The sequence below is a fragment of the Cnephaeus nilssonii genome, assembly GCF_951640355.1.
Source record: "Cnephaeus nilssonii genome assembly, chromosome: X".
Lineage (NCBI taxonomy): Eukaryota > Metazoa > Chordata > Mammalia > Chiroptera > Vespertilionidae > Cnephaeus > Cnephaeus nilssonii.
The window spans coordinates 41,100,244-41,127,913 of NC_137071.1; the positions used below are offsets into that span (position 1 = coordinate 41,100,244).

Below are 27,670 nucleotides of genomic sequence, written 5' to 3' on the forward strand. Positions count from 1 at the left end.
GATCCAAAATAACTCTTTTCACAGAACACAAAACACATTGCTTTCATTTTCATATTTCTCTCCCATTTTTTAATATACTACCCTTCATGGCTGGCTTTAGAAGCAGAAAATATTATAAAATAGAATTTTAAAATTTAATACAAATACTGCGGTGTGTTTATTCATGTGTTTTTGGCATGATATTTGTCAGCTTTCAGGTTTGTCTTTCACGAAGGCCTCTTAAGGATGGTTGAAAATAATGCTATAAATACACCAAACATATGTTGACTAATGACGGAGAAGCAGTCAATGCTGTTAGGCTCAAGCTTTATACATTTCAAGATAGTTTCTTTGTACTCAAATAAATTAAACAAAGCAAAAAATCATTATAACAGTATATTTGGTCTCTTTATCTTTTCTCCCCTGTCAACTTTGTGTTACTTTAGCTTTGTTGGCTAAAAGGGATTATAGAACAACTAGAGGCCCGGTGCATGAAATTCGTGCACTGGGGGAGGGGGGTGTGTGTGTCCCTCAGCCCAGCCTGCACCCTCTCCAATTTAGGATACCTCTCATAATCCGGGACTGCTGGCTCCCAACCGCTTGCCTGTCTGCCAGCCTAATCACCCCCTAACCACTCCCCTGCCAGCCTGATCTACACCTACCTGCTCCCCTGCTGCCCCAATTGCCCCCAACTGCCCTCCCCTGCTGGCCCGGTTACTCCCAACTGCCCTCCCCTGCTGGCCCGATTGCCCCCAAGTGCCCTCTCCTGCTGGCCCGGTCACCCTCAACTGCCCTCCCCTGCCGGCCTGGTCACCCCTAACTGTCCTCCCCTACTGGCCTGGTCGCCCCCAACTGCCCTCCCCTGCAGGCCTGTTTGCCCCTAACTGCCCTCCCCTGCTGGCCTGATCCGCCTCAACTGCCCTCCCCTGCCAGCCTGGTTGTCCCTAACTGCCCTCCCCTGCAGGCCTGTTCACCCCCAACTTCCCTCCCCTGCCGGCCTGATTGCCCACAACTACCCTCCCCTGTCGGCCATCTTGTGGCGGCCATCTTTGACCACATGGGGGTGGCCATCGTGTGCAACGGCGTGAGGGTCAATTTGCATATTACCTCTTTATTATATAGGATAGAGCTTGAAGGCCACACCAGAAATGAGGCAGTATGAAGTTCTAGTTAAGAGCCTGAACTCTGGAACCAGACTGCCTAGATTTCAATCTTGGCTCCACCACTTCCTATATTGGAATGACCCTGAGCAAGTTACTTAACCTTTTGCACTCGGATGTCGAGTGTGACTCGACATGGTTAGCATCGGTAGCAGCTCGTATGTCGAGCCACACTCGACACGTAGTTTCACCGCGGGGGGGTGGGAGGGAAGGGGGACTTTTGTCTATTTTTCCAGTATCTTTTCTTGTTTTCATTAGCATGAAAGGTCAAGTAAAATGTAAATGCCGTCTCAACTGATGCTACCACCTAAGCTTATCTTTTGCATAGGCAGCAATCTTGAGTAGGAGGGTCCAAGGCATGAGTCCTTGCATCATGCCTTTTTGAGCTTGCATCATCTTCCCTTGGTAAAGAACCTTCCTTATCTTTTCATCTCCTAGGTTTGTTTAGGTTTCTATTAGCATATCACAGATGTTGTCATGACACAGGGTTTAGTTGGATGATTGGTTTGCCCCCTAGTAGTCGCATGTTCTGAGTGAATTTCCCCTCCTCAGGATGGATAAGTTTTCCAAAGACATAGAAAGCAGCGATGATGAATTTTACTTCGAAAACGAAGAAAAAAGTGAAAAATGTAATAGTGACGAAAGTGAGTTCTCTGAGGATGCGAGTGGAGATGATGAACAAATCGCTGGTCCTAGTGGAACTACTGAAAGGAAAAAGTCCCTTGCTTTGCCCAAAGATCTGGCTGAAAGTACTGACAGTGACAGTGACATTGAATTCATAAAGGCAAAACGAAGACGCACAATTGTTTATTCGAGTGAGAGTGATGGAGATATAGGTGATATCATTGAGAATTCGGGTATAAGACCCAGTGAAAGTTACGTTTCTAGGGGAAAACAGGAAAAAGAAAAGTGGACATCTACATCTGTGAATGACAAAGAGCCTAGCAGAATCCCTTTCTCCACTGGTCAGTTACATGTTGGACCTCAAGTTCCTTCTGGATGTGCCACACCAATAGACATTTTTCAGTTGTTTTTTACTGAGACGTTGATTAAAAAATATAACTGATGAGACAAATGAGTATGCTAGGCATAAAATTAGCCAGAAAGAACTAGCCCAGCGATCCACTTGGAATAATTGGAAAGATGTGACGATAGAGGAAATGAAGGCTTTTCTTGGTGTAATACTAAATATGGGTGTATTGAATCACCCCAACTTGCAGAGTTATTGGTCCATGGATTTTGAGTCTCATATACCATTTTTTCGATCTGTTATCAAAAGAGAAAGGTTCTTGCAAATATTTTGGATGTTACACTTGAAAAACGACCAAAAGTCAAGTAAAGATTTGAGAACAAGAACCGAGAAGGTAAACTGCTTCTTGTCATACCTTGAAATGAAATTTAGGGAGAGATTCTGTCCTGGAAGAGAGATTGCTGTTGATGAGGCTGTTGTTGGTTTCAGGGGAAAGATACACTTCATCACATATAATCCTAAAAAGCCAACACAATGGGGTATTCGTTTATGTCCTCTCAGATTCAAAATGTGGTTACGTACATTCATTTGTCCCTTATTATGGAGGAATAACATCTGAAACGTTGGTGAGACCTGATCTCCCTTTTACTAGCAGAATATTTTTAGAGCTTCATGAAAGATTGAAGAACTCAGTACCTGGTTCTCAAGGTTATCATTTCTTCACTGACAGGTATTACACTAGTGTCATTCTTGCAAAGGAATTGTTCAAGGAAAAAACACACTTGACAGGGACAATAATGCCCAATAGGAAAGATAATCCACCTGTTATCAAACATCCAAAGCTAATGAAAGGAGAGATAGTGGCTTTCAGGGATGAAAATGTAATGCTTCTTGCGTGGAAAGACAAGAGGATAGTCACAATGCTCAGTACATGGGACACTTCAGAGACTGAGTCTGTGGAAAGGAGAGTGCGTGGTGGTGGGAAGGAAATAGTTCTCAAACCCAAGGTCATGACCAACTATACAAAGTTTATGGGGGGTGTTGATATAGCTGATCACTACACAGGCACATACTGTTTTATGAGGAAGACTCTAAAATGGTGGCGTAAATTGTTTTTCTGGGGGCTTGAGGTCAGTGTTGTAAATTCCTATTATTGTACAAAGAATGCCAAAAAAGAAAAAATGAAAAACCGATAACGCATGTGAAATTTATTAGGAAACTAGTATATGATCTTGGAGAATTCAGAGATGGTACACTAACTTCCAGGGGTAGATTATGATCCACTAACTTAGAGCAACGTTTAGATGGAAAGCTCCATATAATCACACCTCACCCTAACAAAAAACACAAAGATTGTGTTGTTTGTTCTAACAGAAAAATCAAAGGAGGAAGAAAACGATTTATATTTGCGAAACATGCGAATGTAAACCAGGTCTTCATGTGGGTGAATGTTTCAAAAAATACCACACCATGAAAAATTATAGAGATTAAAATTACTCTTTGAATGTATCAATAATTTGAAATATAAAAAAATCCAAATAAATAAGTTTGTATGAAAAGAAACTCCAGTTTTTTTATTCTACTGCTGCGCTTTGTAAAATCTGGGGTATTTAAAAAATTAAATCCCGAGTAGAATAAAGGAATCGAGAAAAAAGCAAGCGAGTGCAAAGGGTTAAACTTTATAATAGGTATGTATATATAGAAATTACATAGTATATTTAGGGTTTGATACTAAATATCAAATGGTTTCAGGCGTCCACTGGGGGTCATGGAACATATCCCCTGTTGATAAGGGAGGACTACTGTATATTTTTGCTTTAGAAAGTGTGGTTTTGATTCTTAATATTGTACCTTTAAAAGCTAAAACTAAAACAAAGCCTCTAATGGGAATGTTGCCTCGGTAAATGGGTAAAAGAAATGTAAGGTAAACTTAAGTTAGATCAAGCATTAGTGTAATAACCCACACTTTGCCAAGACACCTACCTTCCTAAACACTGTATTGTAACACTGTTGTGTCAGTAGTTTGGGCTTAGGGTTTCAAACCATTTTAAGTAAATGTACTGATAAAACCCCCAAAAGTACATAACGATTTTGACCACAAAGATGGAAATGTTTAAATTTTCTGTAATGTTTTAATAGTTTAATTGCTAAGGAATAAATGTATAGTGCATGTCCCCTCACCCCCACTTAGTAACTTTTTGGCATTATAAGGATAACTATAGCTGAAAGTAGGAAATTAAGAGAAGTGAGTAGCTTTTTCAAAGTAATTGAAAGTTTCTTTTTCTCCAAAATAGTTTGAGTTTGAAAGATATTGACCTTATATTCTGTATACAATTTATGTTTGTAATCTTTTTATGTTTTTCTCATTAGGGACATAATTCTACATTATTGAAATATAGTTATATTTGAAATAACATGTTACTCACTGCTTTGTTTTCTCTCAACAGTTAAAAGATGTTGATACTCGGAAAATCATAAGAGCAATGCTTTCTTATGTGTGGCCCAAAGACAGGCCAGATCTACGAGCTAGGGTTGCTATTTCCCTGGGATTTTTGGGATGCGCAAAGGTAAGATTAAGAAATTATGTGTTGATCATTATTATAAGAAATGCTATGATATTTTCTAGTATTGAAACTTGGACTGATGTAAGGCACTTTTGGGGGAGCATTGTCAACATTTAGGACCCTATAGTAACTGTTGTATGCAATCAGCAGAAATTATATGGTAATGTCTGATTTATCTGTGGATCAGACTTAGAACAGCCTCAACTTAATGGAATTCATTCCTGATCTCTAATAGAAGATCATTTATTGGAGCAAAACATAAGGAACTTTTATAAAAGAAACTCCTCAGTGTCTTGTTGGCTTTTATTTAATATACTAGAGGTCTGATGCACAAAGATTCATGCAAGAATGGGCCTTCCTTCCCCTGGCTGCGGGCACCGCCTTTGCTCTGGCCCGGAGCCTCCTTTCTGCCTTCCCACGCTGCCCAGAGGTGTTTCGCACCGCCCATGGCCGCTGGGTGTCTGCGTATGAAAATTAACCCACCATCTTTGTTGCATACTCACTCCTGATTGGCTGGTGGGTGTCATGAATCTACAGTCAATTTGCATCTTTCTCTTTTATTAGTGTAGATATTTAATACATTGTTCTCAGTTCCCAGTAAATTGTAAAGGATAAAGACATTTTAGGCACATTGATAGTCCTAAGTGGTAAACAACAGTGTGATATTAAGGGAAAAAAGGGAAAGAAACAACAACAAAAGCTGGGCATTTTGGTACCATTCAATATAGGGGCTCTGTATATATTAGCAGCCTCCTCAGTTTCTTGCTGTACTGTAATACATGTTAATAAGGCAAACTTATAATAATGACTGAGCTTTCAATAAACATCCCTTATTTTTAATTTACTCACATTTTAAGTCAGTGCTGTACATATCTTTAGGTATAGTATACAGTAATGGTACATTTATAGGCTGTGGAGTCAGACTTCCTGGGGTAACCTTGCTCAAGTTGCTTAGTCTCTGTGCCCCAGTTTCTTAATTTAACTTGCAAAATAAAGCAAAATAAGGTTGTTATAAAGGATAAATAATTTAAAATACAAAAGGCTTATAACTGTGCCTGGCACACAGTGAAACATAATGTAATGCTAAAATCAAAATAAATTCAGATTTCCATCATAAATATGGTAAAAACAAAGTCTGCTTAAAAGTATAAATGAGGTTTGGCTATCATTTGGTTACCAGTCTTACATATGTGTTAACATTTTGTTGTAGAACTCAGGTCTTATAATTTACTTCTTCTCTGTATCATGTGTGTTCCCGTTTTTTTTTACTCTTTTTTCCTACTCCAAAAATATTTATTGAGAACTTGTCATACAAAGTACTGTTTTTGGCCCTGCAGAGTATTCAAATATAAATAAATCACATTTCTTCTCTCAAATCATATAGAATAACACTTTTTATTTTATTGCTATAATACAGAGTAGGTCATAAATGATTTAAAAGAAGTGTTGAGGGTATTTCAAAGGAAAGAACCACAATGATGGGGAGTCAGGAAAGGTTTTATAGAGGAGGTGATATCTGAGACAGGCCTGGATTAATGAATGGGCTTGTTATAGGTATAGGAGTAACAAGAAGAAGATGAGAGGGAAGATAGAGTATGTATAGAGAAGTGAGTAGTACAACTTTGCTCCAGTGAGAGGGTAATGTTTCAGAGGAATTCAAAGTAATTTAGAAAAGATAAATAGAACTCCTAAGGCCAAATCCCTTAACTGTACAATGAAAATTTATTTAATTATGTTGGAAAGTATTAAATTTATTAAATTATGTTGGAAGTAGTAAACTATTTTGAGTAGTAAGGGAGTAAAGTTAGAGCTTTAGTTTAGGAAATTAATCTGTCCCTGATGTATAAGGTGGATTAGGGTAATGAGAGACCTAAAGTACAGATACCATTCATTTTCAATTCATGCATTCATTCAGCAAATATTTATCGACCAGTTATGATAGTAACTTAATAGTCTAAATGAGAAGTAATTGTTGTACTGGAATAGTGGCATAAATGGTAATATGGAGGGAAAAGATGCCAGAGATATTGTGAGGTAAGGGAGGTAGAATCATTAAGACTTAGCAACATAAAAAAGAGGAATAGGATTCAAAGATGTTGTCAAGAATTAGAGAATGATAGTGCCTTTTTAACAGAAGTATGTTGGGAGGTCTTTGTGAAGATGAAAATTTTGGTTTTGGGCATGTTAAGTTTGAGGTGCTAGTAGAACATGAAGATAGAGATATTTAGCTGATAATACAAAATACAAGACAAGCTGAGGAAGGAGCCCAGGGTTAAAAGATTAGGAGATAATAGTTGAAACAATGCAATTTGATGAATTCACCAAGGAAAAGAACAGAAATAGAAGGCGACTAGAGACAGACCCTGTGATAAATGTGTTCCTATAGGAAAGTAAAGTAAATAGTAGTGGAAACATTGGAAAGAGTGATTGGAGAGGTAAGAGTAAAACCAAAATACTTTAGTCAGTTTCCTTTTTCATCTATGGACTCTGTTAAGTGCTCTCTCAATGAATCAGACCCTTCTCTGGGAGAGGAATTAAATCAGGATGCTGAGCAACAGACCAAGAATCCATACTTTATTCTATTTGTTTAAGCTTAAGAGAGAGCATACCATTATAAATCGAATGTTGTAATTTTAAAAACTCATATTCATTTTTAGTACAGTTCTGGTTGCCAAATTGTCTTCTACTCACAAATTACTCAAGGGTAAAGCTTATACTGAGGCAGAAGTAGCAAATTGTCCTTTAATCCTTCATTAACTGAATGTAAGTACCTTGCTGACAAGTTGAAGGCAGACTGTTTTCTAGAACATGACTAATTAATTTAGTCAAAGGGAGAAGTCTTAAATAATGGCATTTAGATAGACTATTTTTAGAGTGAATTCCACTCTTTCTTGAAACACAGGTTTCTGTTTCTTGGTGATAGGTAATGTCAGGGTATGAAATCTAGATCAATCTAATTTTCTTAAGGACAGAGATATTTTTACAAGGCTAATATCTGATTCTCTGTCAACAAATACTTAGTACCTATAGTTTGTAAACTTTTGTACTAACCTCATATAAACTAATTAAAAGTAATTAGAAATGAATATAGAAAAATTAATCCTCAGAGGGATCAAACATGGCAGAATGGGTGAACATTGCCCTCAGCTCCTCCCATGACTACATCAAAATTACAACTAAGTTATCTGGAGAACCATTTGAAGAATAGCTGAACAGAAGTTTTATAACTGAGGATATAAAGAAGAAGCCATGTCTAGACCTGTAGAAGGGACAGAGTTGTGAAACGCTGCAGGATCCATGTGGAGGGGTTGAGAATCCAGAGCGATATTTCAGCTATAGAGGACCCCCTTAGGGGCATGGGGACCTCAGCCTGCCACTGAGAGCACCCAACTCAGAGCACCACTGCTGGGAAGAATAGCCCATGAAACATCTGGCTGTGAAAATCATCTGGGATTTGGTCTACTGGGCTAAGACAGAAGGCTAATAGAAACCCAGGCATGCTGTGAAAGGGCCAGCGCACAAAATTTTGCTCACAAACACTCACCCTAGGCTCCCAAGGAGGAGGCAGCAGCTCAGAGATTACCAGAATCATACAGGGAGAGACTGAGTTTTATGGCTTTGGGGGCAGGGCTGGAGAGACAGTGCTAATGTCTCTGTGTTGATTGCCTTACCTCAACTGCCATAGGACACCATCATTTCTCGGCTGAGTACTCCTATATAGCTAGGGAGGTACATTAGCCCCATCATGATGACTCCTGATACCCCACTCTGCCAGTGTCACATACGGCTGTGGGCTCTGCTCATGCGAACTGGTGAACATGGGACAATGTTGCGGTCTTTCTTTAAAAAAAAATGCTCAAGGAATTCTGGGCAAACATGGAGGCGCCAGAGACACACAGGGAGAGACTGAGTTGTGTGATTTTAAAGCGAAGACCATCTTCCTGTACACAGGATAGTAATAAAAAAACTGCCAACAAACAAAAGTACTAGATGGTTTCACAGGTGAATTTTACCAAGCATTTAAAGAAGAATTGATATCTTCCCAAAAATTCAAAAAGAGAGAAGACCCCAAAGCTTATTTTAGGAGGCTGGTTTTATCCTAATCCCAAAACCAGGTAACGACACTACAAAGAAAGAAAAGTAAAGGCCAATATCCCAGATGAACATAGGCACAAAAACCCTGAACAAAATATTAGCAAACTGAATGGAGCAATACATGGAGAAATTCATACACCATGACCAAATGGGATTTATTCCTGGGGTGAAAGGTGGGTACAGCATCCACAAATCAATTAATGTGATATACCACATAAACAAATAAAGGATAAAAATCATAAGGTCACATTAATAGGTGCAGAAAAACATTTGATAAAATCCAGCACCCATTTATGATAAACACTCTCAGCTAAGTGGGATTAAAAGGAACTTATCTCAACACTAGAGGCCCAGTGCACGAAATTCATGCATGGAGGGGGGAGTGTCCCTCAGCCCAGCCTGCACCCTCTCCAATCTGGGACCCGGTGGGATTGGGCCTAAACAGGCAGTCGGACATCCCTCTCACAATCCAGGACTACTGGCTCCCAACCGCTTGCCTGCCTCTGCCTGATTGCCCCTAACCGCTTCTGCCTGCCAGCCTGATCACCCCTAACCACTCCCCTGCCAGCCTGATCGACGCCTAACTGCTCCCCGGCCGGCCTGATTGCCCCTAATTGCCCTCCCCTGCCGGCCTGGTCACCTGTAACTGCCCTCCCCTGCCAGTCTGGTTGCCCCTAACTGTCCTCCCCTGTAGGCCTGGTTGCCCCCAACTACCCTCCCCTGCTGGCCCGGTCACCCCTAACTGCCCTCCCCTGCTGGCCTGGTCACCCCTAACTGCTCTCCCCTGCAGGCCTGGTCGCCCCCAACTGCCCTCCCCTGCTGGCCTGGTCTTCCCCAACTGCCCTCCTCTGCTGGCCTGGTCACCCCTAACTGCCCTCCCCTGCAGGCCATCTTGTGGTGGCCATCTTGTGTCCACATGGGGGCAGCCATCTTGTGTCTTGGAGTGATGGTCAACTTGCATATTACTCTTTTATTAGATAGGATAATAAAGGCCATATGTGACAAACCCATAGTTAACATGCTCAACAGGAAAAAACTATAAGTTGTTTTCCTTAAGATTAGGGACAAGACAGGGTTGTACACTCACTACTCTTATTCAACATAGTACTGGAAGTCCTAGCCACAGCAATTGGACAAAAAGCAGAAATAAAAGTCATCCAAATTGGAAAGGAAGAAGCAAAACTGTTGTTATTTGCAGATGAAATTATAGTACTTATTGAGAACTCTAAAGATTTCACCAAAAAATTACTGGACCTGATAAATGAATTCAGTAAAGTAGCAGGATACAAAATAAATATTCAGAAATTTATTGCATTTTTATACTCCCAGTAATGAACTACCAGAAGGAGAAATTAAGAAAACTACCTAATTTACAATTGTATCATTAAAGATAAATTATCAAGTAAGAAATTTAACCAAGGAGGTAAAACACCTGTACTCAGAAAATTGTAAGACATTGAAGAAAAAAGTTAAAGAAGTTTCAAATAAATGGAAGCATGTACTCTGTTCATGGAAAGGAAGAATTAACATAATTAAAATGTTCATACTAACCAAATTAGTCTGTGGATTCAACACACTTCCTATCAAAATACAATGGCATATTTCAGAGAACTGCAACAAATTCTCCAAAGATTTACACTGAGTGGCCAGATTATTATGACCACCCCATCAGTACTTTGTTGGGCCACCTTTTGCCTTCAACACTGCGGCCATTCTTATTGGCATTGACTCCACGAGATGTTGAAAGGTGATGTGAGGAATCTTGACACCATGCCTGATGAATAGTACTGTCCAGTTCTGTGAGATTTTATGGTTGTGGAACCAGCTGCCTGATGGCTCTTTTAACTTCGTCTCACAAATGCTCAATTGGATTGAGATCTGGTGGTTGTGGGGGCCACCTAAGCAAGGTAAGTCTCCCTCATGTTCTTGAAACCACTCCTGCACAATACGAGTACCGTGGCATGGCACATTGTCTTGCTGGAAGAAGCCATCTCCATTGGGATACGCCATCAACATGATAGGATGAACTTGATCAGCAATGATACTTAGGTATATTGTGCTATTCAAACGTTGTTCCACACGAATTAAAGGGCCCAAATCATGCCAGGAAAACATGCCCCAAACCATAACACTGCCCCCACCAGCTTGAAGGGTTGTACTCATGCATGTGGTGTGCATGCTTTCATGCTGTTTCTGTGAAATTCTCACTCTGCAATCTGCATGATGCAACTGGAAACGTGATTCATCGGACCACATGACTTTGTTCCAATGCTCAACTGTCCAATCCTTGTGTTCCTGTGCGAATTGGAGACGTTTTATCTTGGTAACTGCAGACAGCAAAGTTGTTCGAACAGGCCTTTGGCTTCCATATCCCATATGATGCAGTGTACGGCTAATTTGCCTACAAACGTCAGGTGATCATAATAATCTGGCCACTCAGTGTATATGGAACCTCCCAAAGACACCAAACATCCACAGCAATCTTGAGAAAGAATAAAGTCGGAGGTATCACATTATCTGATCCCAAACAGTACTACAAGGTGTTAGTAATCAAAACAGCATGATACTGGCATAAAACCAGACATATAAATTAATGGAACAGAACAGAGCCCAGAAATAAAACCATTCCTTTACAGTCAATTAATATTTGACAAAGGAGGTAAAAATATACATTGGGATAAACATAGTGTATTGAATAAATGGTGTTGGGAATATTGAACAGATACATGCAGAAAACTAAAACTGGCTTACTTTCTTACTGCTTATCTATCCTATCTAATAAAAGAGTAATATGCAAATTGACCATCACTCCAACACACAAGATGGCTGCCCCCATGTGGACACAAGATGGCCAGCAGGGGAGGGCAGTTGGGAGGGACCAGGTCTGCAATGGAGGGCAGTTGTGGGGGACCCAGGCCTGCAGGGAAGAGCAGTTAGGGGCAAACAGGCTGGCAGAGGAGGGAAGTTGGGGGTGACTGGGCCTGCAGGGGAGGGCAGTTAGGGACAAACAGGCTGGCAGGGGAGCAGTTAGGCATCAATCAGGCTGGCAGGAGAGTGGTTAGGGGGTGATCAGGCTGGCAGAAAGAAGCGATTAGGGGCAATCAGGAAGGCAGGCAGGCGAGTGATTGGGAGCCAGCAGTCCTGGATTGTGAGAGGGATGTCTGATTGCCCGTTTAGGCCTGATTGGTAGGATCGGGCCTAAACGGCTGTTGGTCATCCCTCAAAAGGTCCCAGATTGGAGAGGGTGCAGACTGGGCTGAGGGACACACAACCCTGTGCACGAATTTCGTGCACCGGGCCTCTAGTATATATATAAAAGCTTAAGGGACCGTTACGACGGAACGACTAGTCGACCAGTCGCTATGATGCTCACTGACCACCCGGGGCCAGACGCTCAAGGCAGGAGCTTCCCCCTGGTGTTCAGTGCGCTCCCACAGGGGGAGCACCGCTCAGCCAGAAGCCGGGCTCACAGCTGATGAGCGCAATTGCAGCAGCAGTAGCCTCTCGTGACTGCAGCAGCTCTAGGCATAGTGGGCTGGGATGAGTGTGAGCGGTGCAACACCCAGCTCCACTTCTGGCTCCTCCCTGGCCACCTGCCAATTGGCGCACTGCTACATCCCTCGGGGGATGTCTGACTACCGGTTTAGGCCCGATTTCTGCAGGCCAGTTGGACATCCGGCAGTCGGACATACCCCGACGGGTCCCAGATACAAGAGGTGCAGGTCAGGCTGAGGGACACACCCCGTCCCCGTCTCCCCCCCCCCCCAGTGCATGAATTTCATGCACCGTGCCTCTAGTATAAGAATAAACTCAAAATGAATTAAAGACTTAAATGTAAGACTCAAAACCATAAAACTTATAGAAGAAAACAGTAAAATCTCTTGACATTGCTTTTTGTAATATTTTTTTGTGATATATCTCCTAGGGCAGTGGTTGGCAAACTCATTATTCAACAGAGCCAAATATCAACAGTACAACGATTGAAATTTGTTTTGAGAGCCAATTTTTTAAACTTAAACTTCTTCTAATGCCACTTCTTCAAAATAGACTCGCCCAGGCCGTGGTATTTTGTGGAAGAGCCACACTCAAGGGGCCAAAGAGCCACATGTGGCTTGCGAGCCGCAGTTTGCCAACCACGGTCCTAGGGCAAGGGAAACAAAAGAAAAATAAAGACAAGTGACTACATCAAGTTAAAAGGGTTTAAACAGCAAAAAAAAAAAAAAAAAAAATCAGCAAAATGAAAAGACAACCTACTGAATGGGAGAACATATTGCCAATACATCTGATAAAGGGTTAATATCCAAAATTTATAAAGAACCTGTAATGGTCAACATCAAAAAAGTCAAACAATCCAATTAAAAATTGGGCAGAAGATCTGAACAGACACTTCTAAAAGGACATACAGATGGCCCATCCTACCTAATAATAGACAAGTATGCAAATTGACCATACCTCTGACAAACCCACAAGCCACGCCCACCATCCAATCAGAGCGAGCATGCAAATTAACCCAAACCAAGATGGCTACAGCCACAGAGAGCAAGGTTTCCTAGGTAACAGAGGAAGCTAAGCTTTCCTCCTGCCCTTGCCAGGCCTAAGCCTCCACTCAAGCTACAAAGTTTCAATTATAGAAGGTAAACAAATTCAAACAAATGGCGGAAGAATGGAGCTTGAGAGAGCAGGCCAGGGTTGCTGTCGGCAACAGGGGAAGCAAAGCTTTCCGCACACCCTGGCTGGGCCCACCCGCTTAAGGCAACAAAGTTTCAATTATAACCCCAACAGAAATGGCTGCCGGCCTCGGAGGGAGCCCCAGGCTTGGCTCCGCTCCAGGCTACAAAGTTTTAATTGTAGAAGGAAAATAAATTCCAGATACCAGGGCCTCCGCTTTGGTTGCCAGGGGGCATGGCTGGCCTGCAAACCACCACAGGCCCCTCGCTCAGGCCGCCCCATGCCACAAGGGAACCCCACCCTAATCAGGGATACCCTTCAGGGCAAACCAGCTTGCCCCCACCCCTGTATCAGGCCTCTATCCTATCTAATAAAAGAGTAATGTGCAGATTGATCATCACTGCAACACACAATATGTCTGCCCCCATGTGGTCAAAGATCCTGCCCCCATGTGGACATAAGATGGCCAGCACAAGATGGCCAGCAGGAGAGGGCAGTTGGAAGGCACCCGGCCTGCAAGGGAGGGCAGTTGAGAGGGACCAGGCCTTCAAGGGAGGGAAGTTGGAGGTGATCAACCCTGCAGGAGAGGGCAGTTAGGGGTGACCAGGCCGGCAGAGGAGGGAAGTTGGAGGCAAACAGGCTGGCAGCAGAGTGGTTAGGGGGTGATCAGGCTGTCAGGCAGAAGCGGTTAGGGGCAATCAGGAAGGCAGGCAGGCAAGCAGTTGGGAGCCAGCAGTCCTGGATTGTGAGAGGGATGTCCGACTGCCCGTTTAGGCCCGATCCCACCGGGATCGGGCCTAAACGGGCAGTCGGACATCCCTTAAGGGTCCCATATTGGCGAGGGTACAGGCTGGGCTGAGGGACAACCCCCCTCCGTGCACGAATTTCATGCACCGGGGCTCTAGTATGTAAAGATGCTCACTGTCACTAATTGTCAGGGAAATGCAAATTAAAACCACAATGAAGTATCACCTCACAAGTGTTAGAATAGCTACCATCAATAAATCAAAAAACAACCAGTATTGGCCAGGATGTGGAGACTATGGAACCCTCTTGCACTGTTGGTGGGAATACAGACAGGTGTATCTACTGTGGAAAGCAGTATGGAGTTGCCTAGGAAAAATAAAAAAAATACAACTGACTTATGACCCACCAATTCCACTTCTGAGTATATATTAGAAGTAACCCCAAACAGTAATTTAAAAATATATGTTTTCGTATTTTTATTATTATTTAATTATTTATTTTAATTATTGATTAAGGTGTCACATATTTGTCCTCATCCCCCCATTCCCATCCCACACCCCTCTCCATGTATGCCCCAACCCCCTGTTGAACTTAACCATTGGTTAGGCTCATATGCATGCACACAAGACCTTTGGTTGATCTCTCCCCCCTCCCCCAACCCTCCCCTATCCTCCCTCTGAGGCCCGATAGTCCGATCGATGCCTCCTTGTTTCTGGTTCTGTTCTTGTTCATCAGTCTATGTTGTTCATCATTTCCCCTAGATGAGCGAGATCATGTGTCACTAGAGATATACTTATATGAACTGAATGTGAGACGAGCAATAATAGTTATGCTGACAGGCAAATGAATCAGTCTGTAGTGAGTTTCTTTCTGGACCAACAGTTCTTTTGAGACCCAATATCAATGTCCACCAGTTCCTTATGTGTACATGTCGGCACTGACCCCTCAGCTCTGGATGGCGGACAAATGGTGGTAATGCAGGTTCGATTCCCTCTGGTTGGGTCTCGGCCGGACCCAGGGGCACGGCTTCATCCGGACCCAGGGGCACGTGGCCTCATCCGGACCCAGGGGGCGCGTGGCCTCACCCGGACCCGGGATCCAGCCTCACCCGGATCCAGGGGCACATGGCCTCACCTGGACCCAGGATCCAGCTTCACCCGGACCCAGGGGCGCATGGCCTCACCTGGACCCAGAGGCGCGTGGCCTCTCCCAGACCCAGGGGCACGTGGCCTCACCCGGGCCCGGGACCCAGCCTCACCTGGACCTGGGATCCAGCCTCACCCGGACCCAGGGGCGCGTGGCCTCACTCGGACCCAGGGGCGCGTGGCCTCTCCCAGATCCAGGGGCGCGTGGCCTCACCCGGATCCAGGGGCACGTGGCCTCACCCTGACCCGGGATCTAGCTTCACCCGGACCCAGGGGCGCGTGGCCTCACCCGGGCCCAGGACCCAGCCTCACCCGGATCCAGGGGCACACGGCCTCACCCAGACCCAGGATTCAGCTTCACCCGGACCCAGGGGCGCATGCCCTCACCCGGACCCAGGGGCGCGCGGCCTCTCCCGGGCCCGGGACCCAGCCTCACCCGGATCCAGGGGCACATGGCCTCGCCCGGACCCGGGATCTAGCTTCCCCTGGACCCAGGGGCGCGTGGCCTCACCTGGACCCAGGGGCGCGTGGCCTCTCCCAGACCCAGGGTCGCATGGCCTCACCCGGATCCAGGGGCACACGGCCTCACCCGGACCCGGGACCCAGCCTCACCCGGATCCAGGGGCACACGGCCTCACCCGGACCCTGGGTCCAGCTTCACCCGGACCCAGGGTCGCGTGGCCTTACCCGGACCCAGGGTCGCGTGGCCTCACCCGGACCCAGGACCCAGCCTCACCCGGATCAAGGGGCACACATCCTCGCCCAGACCCACGATTCAGCTTCACCTGGACCCAGGGGCGCGTGGCCTCTCCCGAGCTCGGGACCCAGTCTCACCCGGATCCAGGGGCACACGGCCTCGCCCGGACCCAGGGGCGCGTGGCCTCTCCCAGACCCTGGGGTGCGTGGCCTCACCCGGACCCAAGTGTGCGAGGCCTCACCTGGACCCGGGACCCAGCCTCTCCCGGATCCAGGGGCATACGGCCTCACCCAGACCCGGGATACAGCTTCACCCGGACCCAGGGGCGCGTGGCCTCTCCCAGACCCAGGGTCGCGTGGCCTCACCCGGGTTCAGGGGCGCACGGCCCCACCCGGACCCAGGTACCAGCCTCACCTGGACCTAGGGGCGCATAGCCTCACCCGGACCCTGGGGGGCGGCCCCACCCGGACCCGGGACCCAGCCTCACCCGGACCCAGGGGCGTGCGGCCTTACCTGGATCCAGGGGCATGTGGCCTCGCCCGGACGCGGGACCCAGCCTCACCCTGACCCAGTTCCCAGCCTCACCCGGACCCAGGGGCGCGCGGCTTCACCCGGATCCGGGACCCAGCAGGGTTTTGTCTTCTTGATCCCAATTCCTGTTGGTCAATTACATCTCAGCAATTCCTTCGGCCATTTTCCTAGAGCTCCAGGGCAGCCGCCGCAGAACTCGTTGCGCGGCGGGCTCGGCGAAGCTCCAGTGTGCCTGGTGCGCGGCGCCGGGCTGGTCCGGGGTGGCTGCGTCGGCCCTTGGGTCTGCAGCAGTGGCCGGTCGCCGAGCGTGCGCACCTGGCCGCTTCCTGGGCGTTGAGATTCTTGAAGGACTCGGAGGTCAACAAGCGTGGAGTCTCCTACCCCATGTCTCCCAGGGGCTCGTCTGTCCGTGCTCGTCAGCGATTGGAGCCATCCCCTCAGCCGGAGACCGCCGGGGGTACTGTGCCGAGCACGTTCCAGGCCGCCATTTTGTCTCCTGAGCCGTAGTTCTTAAAGTGTGATCTTTGGGTCACCGGCATCAGCATCATCCCGCGTACCCCTCTCTTTTATACTAGTTGTAGAGCATCTGCTCAGCCAGCCCTCCGGTGGTTCTGGATGGTGTCTGCTCTGCTCTCCCGTCGTAGACTCAAAATTGTTGTGGTAGCCAACAATCAGGCTTCCGCCCTATGCCTCCATCTTGGTCCTCCTTTGTATAGTTAAGTCTTGATTGTTGTTGGTGTCGCTGGGAGAAATTGTCCTCCAGGCCAATTGGCCGTGCGGACCCTCTGTGTCTATAAAGGAAGAGTTGCTGTGCAGGAGACACGTTTATGGGCCGGGTCTTGGTGCAGCAAGGCTTTGGCGCTCACTGAGTCTGCCTCCCGAATGTGTCCCTTATGCAAGTGGTTGAAATCTGGTGTCATCTCACACCGACCACTAGATGCCCTCGTTTCTGGGTCTCCAATGGAGTGTAGGTCAGCTACTGCCTGAGGCCACCCAGCAGGAATTACAGCAAAAACTGCAATTTCCTCCTCCTGTCCGAGTGGCCCTGGAGCAGTCCTGACTAGAACCGCAGTTTATCTGGTCAAGCTGCCACAGGGTAGGTCACCCACATGCAAAAGCCGTTGTTTGGAGCCCAGGTGGGCCTGCAAAACGTGCGGGGCGGGTCCCAGGGCGGGGCGGGTCTCAGGCCGTGGCGGGGCCTCAGGGCGCCACCAGGCCATGGCGTGGCGAACCGAAATGGGTGCAAGCCTGCTTTTTCTGCTTTCCACGTTTCCAAGCCCCCTCGTTCCGCACTCCAGCGCAGCAAACACTGATTGCTGGGCGCACCTCCACAAGGAAGTTACTCCCACTCTCCGACACGAAGGCCGAGAGTCCAGCCTCTCCCCGCAGGCGTCTGGGTCTCCCGCGAGTCCCCAGAAGCTGGATTTCAGGGTGATGGGGAGCTAATCTCCCCTAGGGTTGGAACAAAAGCCGCACGACCCTTCCCCCGCCACCAGCCCGACTCACGCGCCTCTGCACCTCAGCCCCTCCGAGTTCGCTCTTTCCTCTTCCCTCTTAGCTGTAAATCCACCATTCAGCCAGCTCTCCTGTGGTTCTGGGTGGCAGACGCTCTGTCCTCCAGTTGTATCCCCGCAATTGCTGTGCGCGGCGAAGTTCCTTTGTTTAACTTTGCTGCCTTCTTGGTTCTCCTCTCTCAAAATGGCTAAAGGACTTGAATGTAAGACGGGAAGTCCTAAAAATCCTCCAAGTCGGTGTTGGCGGTCTCCGGGGCCTAGAGGATCTCACTGAGCAGCTCGGCCAGGTCGGTGACGCGGATGGGCCCGTCCTGCAGAAAGATGGTCTCTTCCTTCACCGAGAGCCACTGTGCCGAGTCCGCGGCCGCCGCCACAGCAGCGGCCGCGGCCGCCCAGGAGCTCATGGCCCCGGGGGCTGAGGTGCTGACTGAGAGGAGCAGTCGCCCGGCCTGGGGAGACGCGAGCAGGTGTCGTCGCGCTCACCAGTCCATCTTTTAGTTGTATTTCCGAAACTGCCATGCGAGGCAACAGATCAGCCATTCACCTCCGCCGCCATCTTGGCTCCTTCTCTGTTTTTGTATTTTTATTGCAGCATTATTTACAATAGCCAAGATATGGAAACAACCCAAATACCCATCTATAGTTGAGTGGATAAAAACGTTCTGGTAGATATATCTATACAACATTACTCATCTATGAAAAGGAATGAAATCTTAACATTTGCGATAGTATGGTTTTCCCTAGAAGTTACTATGCTAATTAAAATAAGCCAGTCAGAGAAAGACAAAAACCATATAATTTCACTCATGTGGAATCTAAAGAACAAAATAAATGAACAAACAAAGTAGAAACAGACTCATAGATACAGAGAACAGACTGATGGCTGCCAGAGGGGAGGGCAGTGGGGGACTATTTGAAAGATGAACAGATTAAGAAACAGAAATTGGTAGTTATAAAACAGTGATGAGGATATAAAGTACAGCATAAGGCACATAGTCATTAATCTATATAAAACCCTAATATGCAAATAGACCGAACGGCAGAACAACCAAACAACTGAACAACCAGTCACTATGATGTGCGCTGACCACCAGGGGCTGCACACGGAACATAGCAGTCAGCAGAGCGTGCGTTGTGGTGGGCATCGGCCATGGCAGGATGGTGGAGCAGGTGAGCAGGGCTCCCAGACCATGGTGAGTCGCAGGTTGCTGTCATCGGGGCGAGCCTCTGGTGGTAACGGAAAATTCTTTGCTCCCGCACACCACGGTCCAGCCTGGTGCTTGCACCCGCTGCCGGCACCAGAGCTGCCGCTCGCACCTGCTGCCAGTGCCGGCCCTGATGGCTCAGCACCATCAGCGGGTCTGAGGTGGCTGCTGGCCCCAATCACCCCTCAGGGCTTCTCCACTTCCCCCTGCTCCTGTGGGGTAATTGGGGCTGGCAGCTGCCTCTTACACTTGCTGCTGGCGATGGCCCTGCTTGCACCCGCTGCTGGCGCTGGAGCTGCCGCTTGCACCCGCTGCTAGTGCCCGGCGCTGGTCCCAATCTCTTGGTGCCATCATCGGGTGTGAGCGGTGGCTGCCTGCCCCAATCATCCCTGAGGGCTTCTCCACCTCCCCCTGCTCCTGAGGGGTGATTGGGGCTGTAGCTTCCGCTCGCACCTGCTGATGGCGCCGGCCCTGCTCGCACCCGCTGCTGGTGCCGGCCCCAATCGCTCTGCGCCGTCAGCGGGTGCAAATGGGGCCAGCGCCATCAGCGTGTAGAACCAGTAGTGTCAGGAGCGGGGCTGCTGGCAGAGAGGGGACTGTGGTCCCTGTTGGGAGGGGCCAGGCGGGGTCATGGAGGATGGGCCAAGACCCTCCCCTGTGCCCACCGCAGCCTCATGGCCCACAGTTTATTTCATGATGCACATATTCGTGCACTGGGCCCCTAGTATTGTAATAACTATGATTGGTGCCAGTTGGGTACTTAAAATATCAGGGGGCTCACTTTGTAAATACATGATTGTCTAAAATACTATGCTATACACCTCTAAGTAATATAAAATAAGATTTAATGTAAACTTTAATTGAAAATTAAAATTTAAAAATAGAAAACAGAAAAATCTATCCTCAAAACGTATGTTTGATTCCTTTTTGTTCAGAAATTGGAAGAAATTGCCAGATGTTATTATGTGTACTTACTCGGTACTTTCAGAGCATATAGAAAAACAGTTTTCTTTTTATTAGACAGGAACCAGACCATAGAATAACTTTAGGAATATAGAGCATAGTAGCATTTAAACAGTCCTAACATTGTTTTTCCATCTTCTGTACTGTCCTCACTTTAAAAGTGATCACTCTCTCAAATCTTTAAAACCTGGTCATTGTTTATTTCTGAGGAGTATTGCAGTTATTTATAATTGGTGTGCAAAGATGGATTATTACCCTTTTAATTCCTTGGCTTCCTATTTTTTTCCTGAACCTGATTATATTCTTTGGCATATAAGCACTTTGGACCAATCTGGTCTTCTTTATCTCCTCTAGATACTTCTGAGAACTTTAGGACAGGGTTCAAGATCTTTCTTAGCTCTAAAAGAATGCTGCCCTGTCATCGTAACAGTGGGTGGTGATTTCATAATGAGGCCTGAGGCATCCATCAGAGAGATGGAAGACAGAAAATGAGAAATATCAAGTGAGAATTAAAAAGGAGGAGGATTTCATGCTTAACATATGGGGCTACAGCATACCATCTGCTTACTTACTTTCCTTTTAATGCTCTTTTTATTCCGAGGGTCTTAATGCTATCATTGTCTCTAGCAAAGAATTTTAAAATAAACTGTATTATTTAGAGAGGCCTTGCAGCCTAGAGGAAGAAAAGAGGATGTGTTGATAATCTATCCAAGTTGTAGCAATTCTATTATATTACATTAGAGCTCAGTATGACATATGTTTTAAGGGTTCTGCTGCCAAGAGAGACAGAGAAAATGTTTGGCTTCATTTCTTAAATTCCTACAAATAATATCTAATGCCTTTTCTTACCATCCACACATATGTTATAGGAGCATCACATCATCCTTAATCTGGGGATTTTGAGATCTTCTGAGGATTTTTTAAATGCATCCTTTCTGTTAGTATATTACATACAACTGTGCCAAGATTTAAAGTAAATATAAAACATATTTACTGCCTTAGCTGGTTTGCTCAGTGGATAGAGCATCACCTGCAGACTGAAGGTGTCCCGGCTTCGATTTGGTCATGGGCACATGCCTAGGTTTCAGGCTCAATCCCCAGTAGAGGGCATGCAGGAGGCATCAGATCAATGATTCTCATCATTGATGCTTTATCTCTCCTTCTCCCTTCCTCTTTGAAATCAATAAAAATATATTTTAAAAATAAAAAATAAAACATATTTACTAAATTCTGATTTCATAAAATAAATGTTTATTTTAACCCTTTGCACTCACTTGCTTTTTTCTCGAGCTGCTACCGAAGCTAACCGTGTCAAGTCACACTCGACATCCGAGTGCAAAGGGTTAATACTAGTGGCCCAGTGCATAGATTTGTGCACATTGAAAGGAAATTAATTAGAAGAAATATTTTAATATTGCTATTCACTCTTTCTCTATAATAGAAGCGTCAACCAAATTCATGATCGACAATGACAGATCAAAACACACTTGTGCGATTGGCGCCAGCGAGAGCTTTATATGTATCGTGCATGTGCAAGTCAATGTTTATTTTTAAATTGCCATTGTGCATCATAGGTACCGGACGTTCGGATAGATGTATGGTGGGTCACTTAGCCTTTTATATATATAGATTATAAAAGTTTACTCATTACTCATATTCTCTAACCACCATCACCTTGGGAAATAACTTAGTTGACAGAGAATTTGGGGGCACATTAAGTTAAAGTATCATGTTCAAAAATATAGTCTCAATAATCTGTTGGAAATGAAAATAAACCATATTTAAAATTATAAAATAATTTTACAAGAATGTATGATTTATAAAAATATAATCAATACCCCTTTTCTCCAAGAAAGCATTATATAAAATAAGGGATAATATATGTGTCTTAGTCCATTTTGACTGCTATAACAGATAACATGCACTGATCCATTGTTTTTTTGTTTGTTTGTTTTTTTCATTTTAACCTCACAAAAGAGGTCTCTGGGGATTCTTTTATAAGCGTATTAATCCCATTTGTAAGGCCTCTGTGGTTATGACCTAAACACCTCCTAATAGCTCCACCTCCTAATACTATCACCCTGGGAGTTAGAATTCAACCTATGTACAGTAGGTCTTTGGGTTACGTTGGAGATCCGTTCCTACAGCAAGACGGAATGCAATTTTTGCCGTAAGTCAGAACCCACCTACATAAGCACCTACGTCACTCTCATGGAGCACATACACAGCAGTAATGAAGCGAGACAGTGAAAAAAAATTAAAAGAAAGATAATTCCTGACCTTTACTTGTGGTAAATAAATAATAAACATATAAAGCACATAAGTACATATGTCGAAATGACAATGTTTTTTTTTAATAAATAAATGGGAGATGGTGACGTAACCATGAAATGATGTACGTTGCCCGAGGACTGCCTGTATTGAGTGGGGGTGGCGCAGGAGCAGGACACAAATATTCATACTATAGCGATATGTGTTGAGCAAACAAACATTTGTTAAGTGACTGTTAAATACAAGGTACTGTGCTTTGCAACTGGAGATACAAAAATGAATAAAATGTGCTCCTTGCCCTTCTGGAGTTGTAGTATATTGAAGGATAAAATATATAAATGATGATAATGTATAACATTAAAAATACCCAAAGGAAGTCACAAATGAAGCTGTATGGGAATGTTAACAATTAGGCATTTAGGAAAGGCTTCATGCAAGAGCTAGAGCTTTTCAGTAACTACGAACTTGATATTTGTAACTTCAAATGACTCATGCACTTCTTGCTTAGCTTTGGTTCTTTAAAATTTTATGAAAAATATTTTATAACATGAAACAGTGCTACTTAAATCCTTTTAAGTTGAGTAGTATAATTTATACCCTGGAGTACTTTTAAAAATTAAAATACTATATTTTAAGCTTGCAGAAAATTAAGCAATAAGTACAGAATGTTCTTTTTTAAAAATTCTTTATTATTCAAAGTATCACATGAGTATCCTTTTTCCCCCCATTGACCTCTCTCCCACCACCCCTTACCCCAAGCACAAGCTCTCTAAAAAACAGGTGTGTTTTTTTCTATTACTAACATCTTCTATTCATGTACTACATTTTCACAATTGATATACCAATTATAAAAATACGTTATTCTTTTAAAAAAAATATATTTTATTGATTTTTTACAGAGAGGAAGAGAGAGGGATAGAGAGTTAGAAACATCGATGAGAGAGAAACATCGATCAGCTGCCTCTTGCACACCCCCTACTGGGGATGTGCCTACAACCAAGGTACATGCCCTTGACCGGAATTGAACCTGGGACCCTTGAGTCCGCAGGCCGACGCTCTATCCACTGAGCCAAACCGGTTTCGGCAAAAAATACATTATTCTTGTTAACTAAATTAATAGTTTACATTAGGATTCACTGTGTGTTTTAGTATATATAGGTTCATGGAAATGCATAATGTTATGTATTCATTATTAAAGTACTGTACAGAATAATTTTCACTGCCCTAAGAATTCCATGTGTTCCACCTATTAATCTCTCTCTTCATCTTCCCAGATCCTTGGTAACCAATGATCATTTTACTCTGAAATTTTGCCTTTTTTCAGACTGTTATATAATTGGAAATCATATAATGTATAGCCACTTCAGACTGGCTGGTTTCACTTAGCAATCTACATTTCAGAGTCATTTATGTCTTTTTGTGACTTGAGAGTTTATTTCTTTTTATTATTGAATATATTCCATTGTGTGGATGTACCATGATGTGTCTATCCATTCACCTGTTGCTTCCAGATATGGGCAATTGTAAATAAACTGCAATAAGCATTTTGTTCAGGATTTTGTGTGACATAAATTTTCAGTTTATTTGGGTAATTACCAAGGAATGCAATTGTTAGACTATATTATAAGACTGTGGTTAGTTTTGTGAGAAACTGCCAAACTGTCTTCCAAACTGGCTGTTCCATTTTGCATTCCCACCAGCAATGATTGAGAGTTACTGTTGCTCCACATCCTTGTCAGCATTTGCTCTGAATTTTAGCCATTCTAATTGATGTGTAGTGTTATCTCATTTTTATTCTAATTTGATTTGCCTTATATGACGTATAACTTGTCATTTGCTTTTTGGCCATCTGTATATATTATTTAGTGAGACGTGTGTGGTCTTTCATCCATTTTTTTCCTTTTTTAAAAAATTTCTTTATTGATTAAGGTATCACATATTTGTCCTCATCCCCCCATTCCCATCCCACACCCCTCCCCACGCATGCCCCCACCCCCCTGTTTTCCTTAACCACTGGTTAGGCTTTTCATCCATTTTTTAATTGGGTTGTTCATTTTCTATTGACTTGTAAGAGTTCTTTGTATACATTTTGGATACCAGTCCTTGGTCAGATGTCTTGAAAATATTTTCACTCAATTTGTGGCTGTATTTTCATTCCCAGCAGAAATTGTAAATTTTGATGAAGTCCAGTTTATCAATGTTTTGTGGATTGTGCTTTTAGTGTTGCATCTAAGGGTCACCTAGATTTTCTTTCATGTTATCTTCTAGAATTTTTATAGATTTGTGCTTTACATTTAGGTCTGTGATACATTTGGAGTTAATTTTTGGAAAAGGTATAAGATCAGTGTCTAAAAACTTTTTAAAAATTAGTTCCAGAACTATTTTTTGAAAATTTCCCACTGGGCTGCCTTCGCACTGCTGCCAAAGATCAGTTAACTATTTTTTGTGTATATTTGTCTATTTCTGGACTCTCTATTCTGTTCCATTGATGTATTTGTCTATTCTTTTGCCCTTATCATACTGTCTTAATTAGTGTAGTTTTATAGTCAGTCTTGAAGTCAAGTAGTGATAGCCTTCCAATATTGTTTTCTTCAATATTGAGTTGGATATTTTAGGTCTTTTTCTTTACTATATAAACTTTAAAATCAGTTTGTTCATATCTACCAAATTACTTGCTGGGATTTTGATTGGGATTGCATCGCCAATATAGATCAAGTTTGGAAAGAATTGACATCTTGACAATATTGAGTCATCCACGAATGTGAAATATCTCTCCAATCATTTAGTTGTTTTTTGATTTTTTTATCAGAGTTTTCTAAGTTTCCTCATATAGATTTTGGAAATGCATAATGTTATGTATTCATTATTAAAGTACTGTACAGAATAATTTTCACTGCCTAATTATTTCATTTTTTAGTACTCATTTAAATGGTGTTATATTTTTTATTTTAAATTGTGTGTTGTTCATTGGATGAATGTAGGAAAGCAATTGACTTTTGCATATTACCTTTTTATCCTTCAGTTTTGCTATATTTGCTTATTAATTTCAGGAGTTTTTTTGTTGACTCTTGGATTTTTCTACATGGATAATCATATCTGCAAAAATCATTTATTTCTTTCTTCCTAATATGTATACTTTTTATTTTATTTACTTGCTTTTATTTCCATTTCTTTCTTATTGTATAATGTTGAACAATAGCAGTAAGACAGGACATCCTTGCCTTGTTCCTAACCTTAAGAGAAAACCATCTAGTTTTTCATAATTAAGTATATTGTAAGCTATAGGGTTTTATGTATATGTTCTTAAACAAGTTGATGAAATTCCCCTCTTTTTCCAGTTTGCTGAAAGTTTTTATCATGAATAGGTGCTAGATTTTGTCCCATACTTCTTTTGCATCTATTGATATCATTTGATATATTTTCTTTAGCCTGTTAAAGTGATAAATTACATTGTAGCCATGCATCACTTAACAAAAGGGATATGTTTTGAGAAATGCATTGTACGGTGATTTTGACATTGTGAAAATAATGTAAAGTGCACTTACAGAAATCTAGATGCTTTAGCTTACTACATACCTAAGTGCTATGACGTAGCTTATTGCTCATAGGCTACAAACCAGTACATGTTACTATACTGAATACTGTACGCATTTATAACACAATGATAAATATTTGTGTATATAAACATAGAAATACAGTATAAAAGATATAAAATGGTATACCTATATAGGACACTTAACACAAATGGAGCTTGCAGGACTGGAAGTTGCTCTGGGTAAGTCAGTGAGTGAGTGGTGAGAGAATGTGGAGTCCTAAAGGTGGACAACTGGGAATAAATGGAGAGGCAAGAAGGGAGGAAAGCCCAGATGGCCACATTTGTAGCCCTGAAGCCAGGAGGTGGGTAACAGCTCTGCCAGAGAGGGGAGGAATCTGATGGTGGCAGATGCTACTGTGGGCTGATAGGAACAGAGAGTCTTTGTGGGCTCTCCAGCAGGGCTAGCAGTGTGAAAGCAGCTGAGCCAACTGAGATGCCTAGACAAGGACACAAGACCTGGGGCAAGGACACAACATAGGGTTTCTGCCGCAGCTTTCTGCTGTCAGATGTGGGTGTTTCAGGCAAAGAAATGAAGCAATTTAGCTTTGCCACCCCATGAACTCCCCAAACTAGTCTCCATTTGTCCTTGGTGTTGGGTTGAGGAGCACATTATCTGAAAACAGAGGGCTGTTGCGGAAGAAATACTTTTTCCCCTCTATGATTGATCCCCAGGTGGGGTAAATGGGGCTGTGGCTGAGGTCCCGGGTGGTCATTATGGTGAGGGCAAACAAATCCCACCCACAAGCATCATGGCTGTACTGTCTGTACTGTCGGACAGAAAACCAAGAAGTTCAGCTCTGGGAGACCACAGAGGTAAAAATCTTGTGATTCAGCAACACCTACCAGAAAATAGTAGAAAAACCTCTTCAGAGAAAGCTGCTAGAGAAAGGCCAGTAATTCGATAGATGCCTAGACAGAGGAGACCAGCTAATACCATGAATAACCAAGGTAATGAGGACTGTTAGAAAGAAAATGAAAAATCTCCAGAAACCAAGCTGAAACACATGGAAATATGTTATATAAATGACAGAGAATTCAGGATTGCAGGTCTGAAAATACTCAAGGAGATGTGAGAAAATAGAGACAGGCAATTCAGTGCACTCATTAAACAAATTAATGAACTAAATGAGTACTTTACAAAAGAGCTTGAAACTTTTAAAAAGAACCAATCAGAAATCCTGGAAATGAAGCATGAAATTAGAGATTAGTAGTGAACTACTGAGCATAGGAAACAGAGCTGACCAGATGAAGGAAAGCATTAGTGACATTGAAGATAGGAATCTAGAAATGACAAAGATGGAAGAAGAAAGAGACCTGACCATAAAAAGAAATAAAAGAGATCTACAAGAACTATCTGACTCCATCAGAAAAAGCACATAAGAATTTTAAGAATACTAGAAGGAGAGAGGAACAGAGAGTCTATTTAAATAAATAGTGGAAGAAAACTTCCCAAACCTATGGAAAGAGCTAGGTCCTCAAATCCAAGAAGCAAACAGAACATCTAATTATATCAATTGAGAGGCTCTCCCCGAGACACATTGTATTAAAATTGTAAAAAATGAATGA

General features: G+C 43.7%; 1 protein-coding gene across 1 annotated transcript in view; it reads left to right on the forward strand.

Annotated features, from left to right (window-relative positions):
- Positions 1-27,670, forward strand: part of ABCB7 (ATP binding cassette subfamily B member 7) — a 170,911-nt gene that overhangs the window by 65,722 nt on the left and 77,519 nt on the right. Inside the window, exon 3 of the mRNA XM_079764771.1 lies at positions 4,557-4,676. Within this exon, the coding sequence (XP_079620897.1) occupies positions 4,557-4,676 (120 nt within the window). The remainder of the gene's footprint in view (positions 1-4,556; positions 4,677-27,670) is intronic.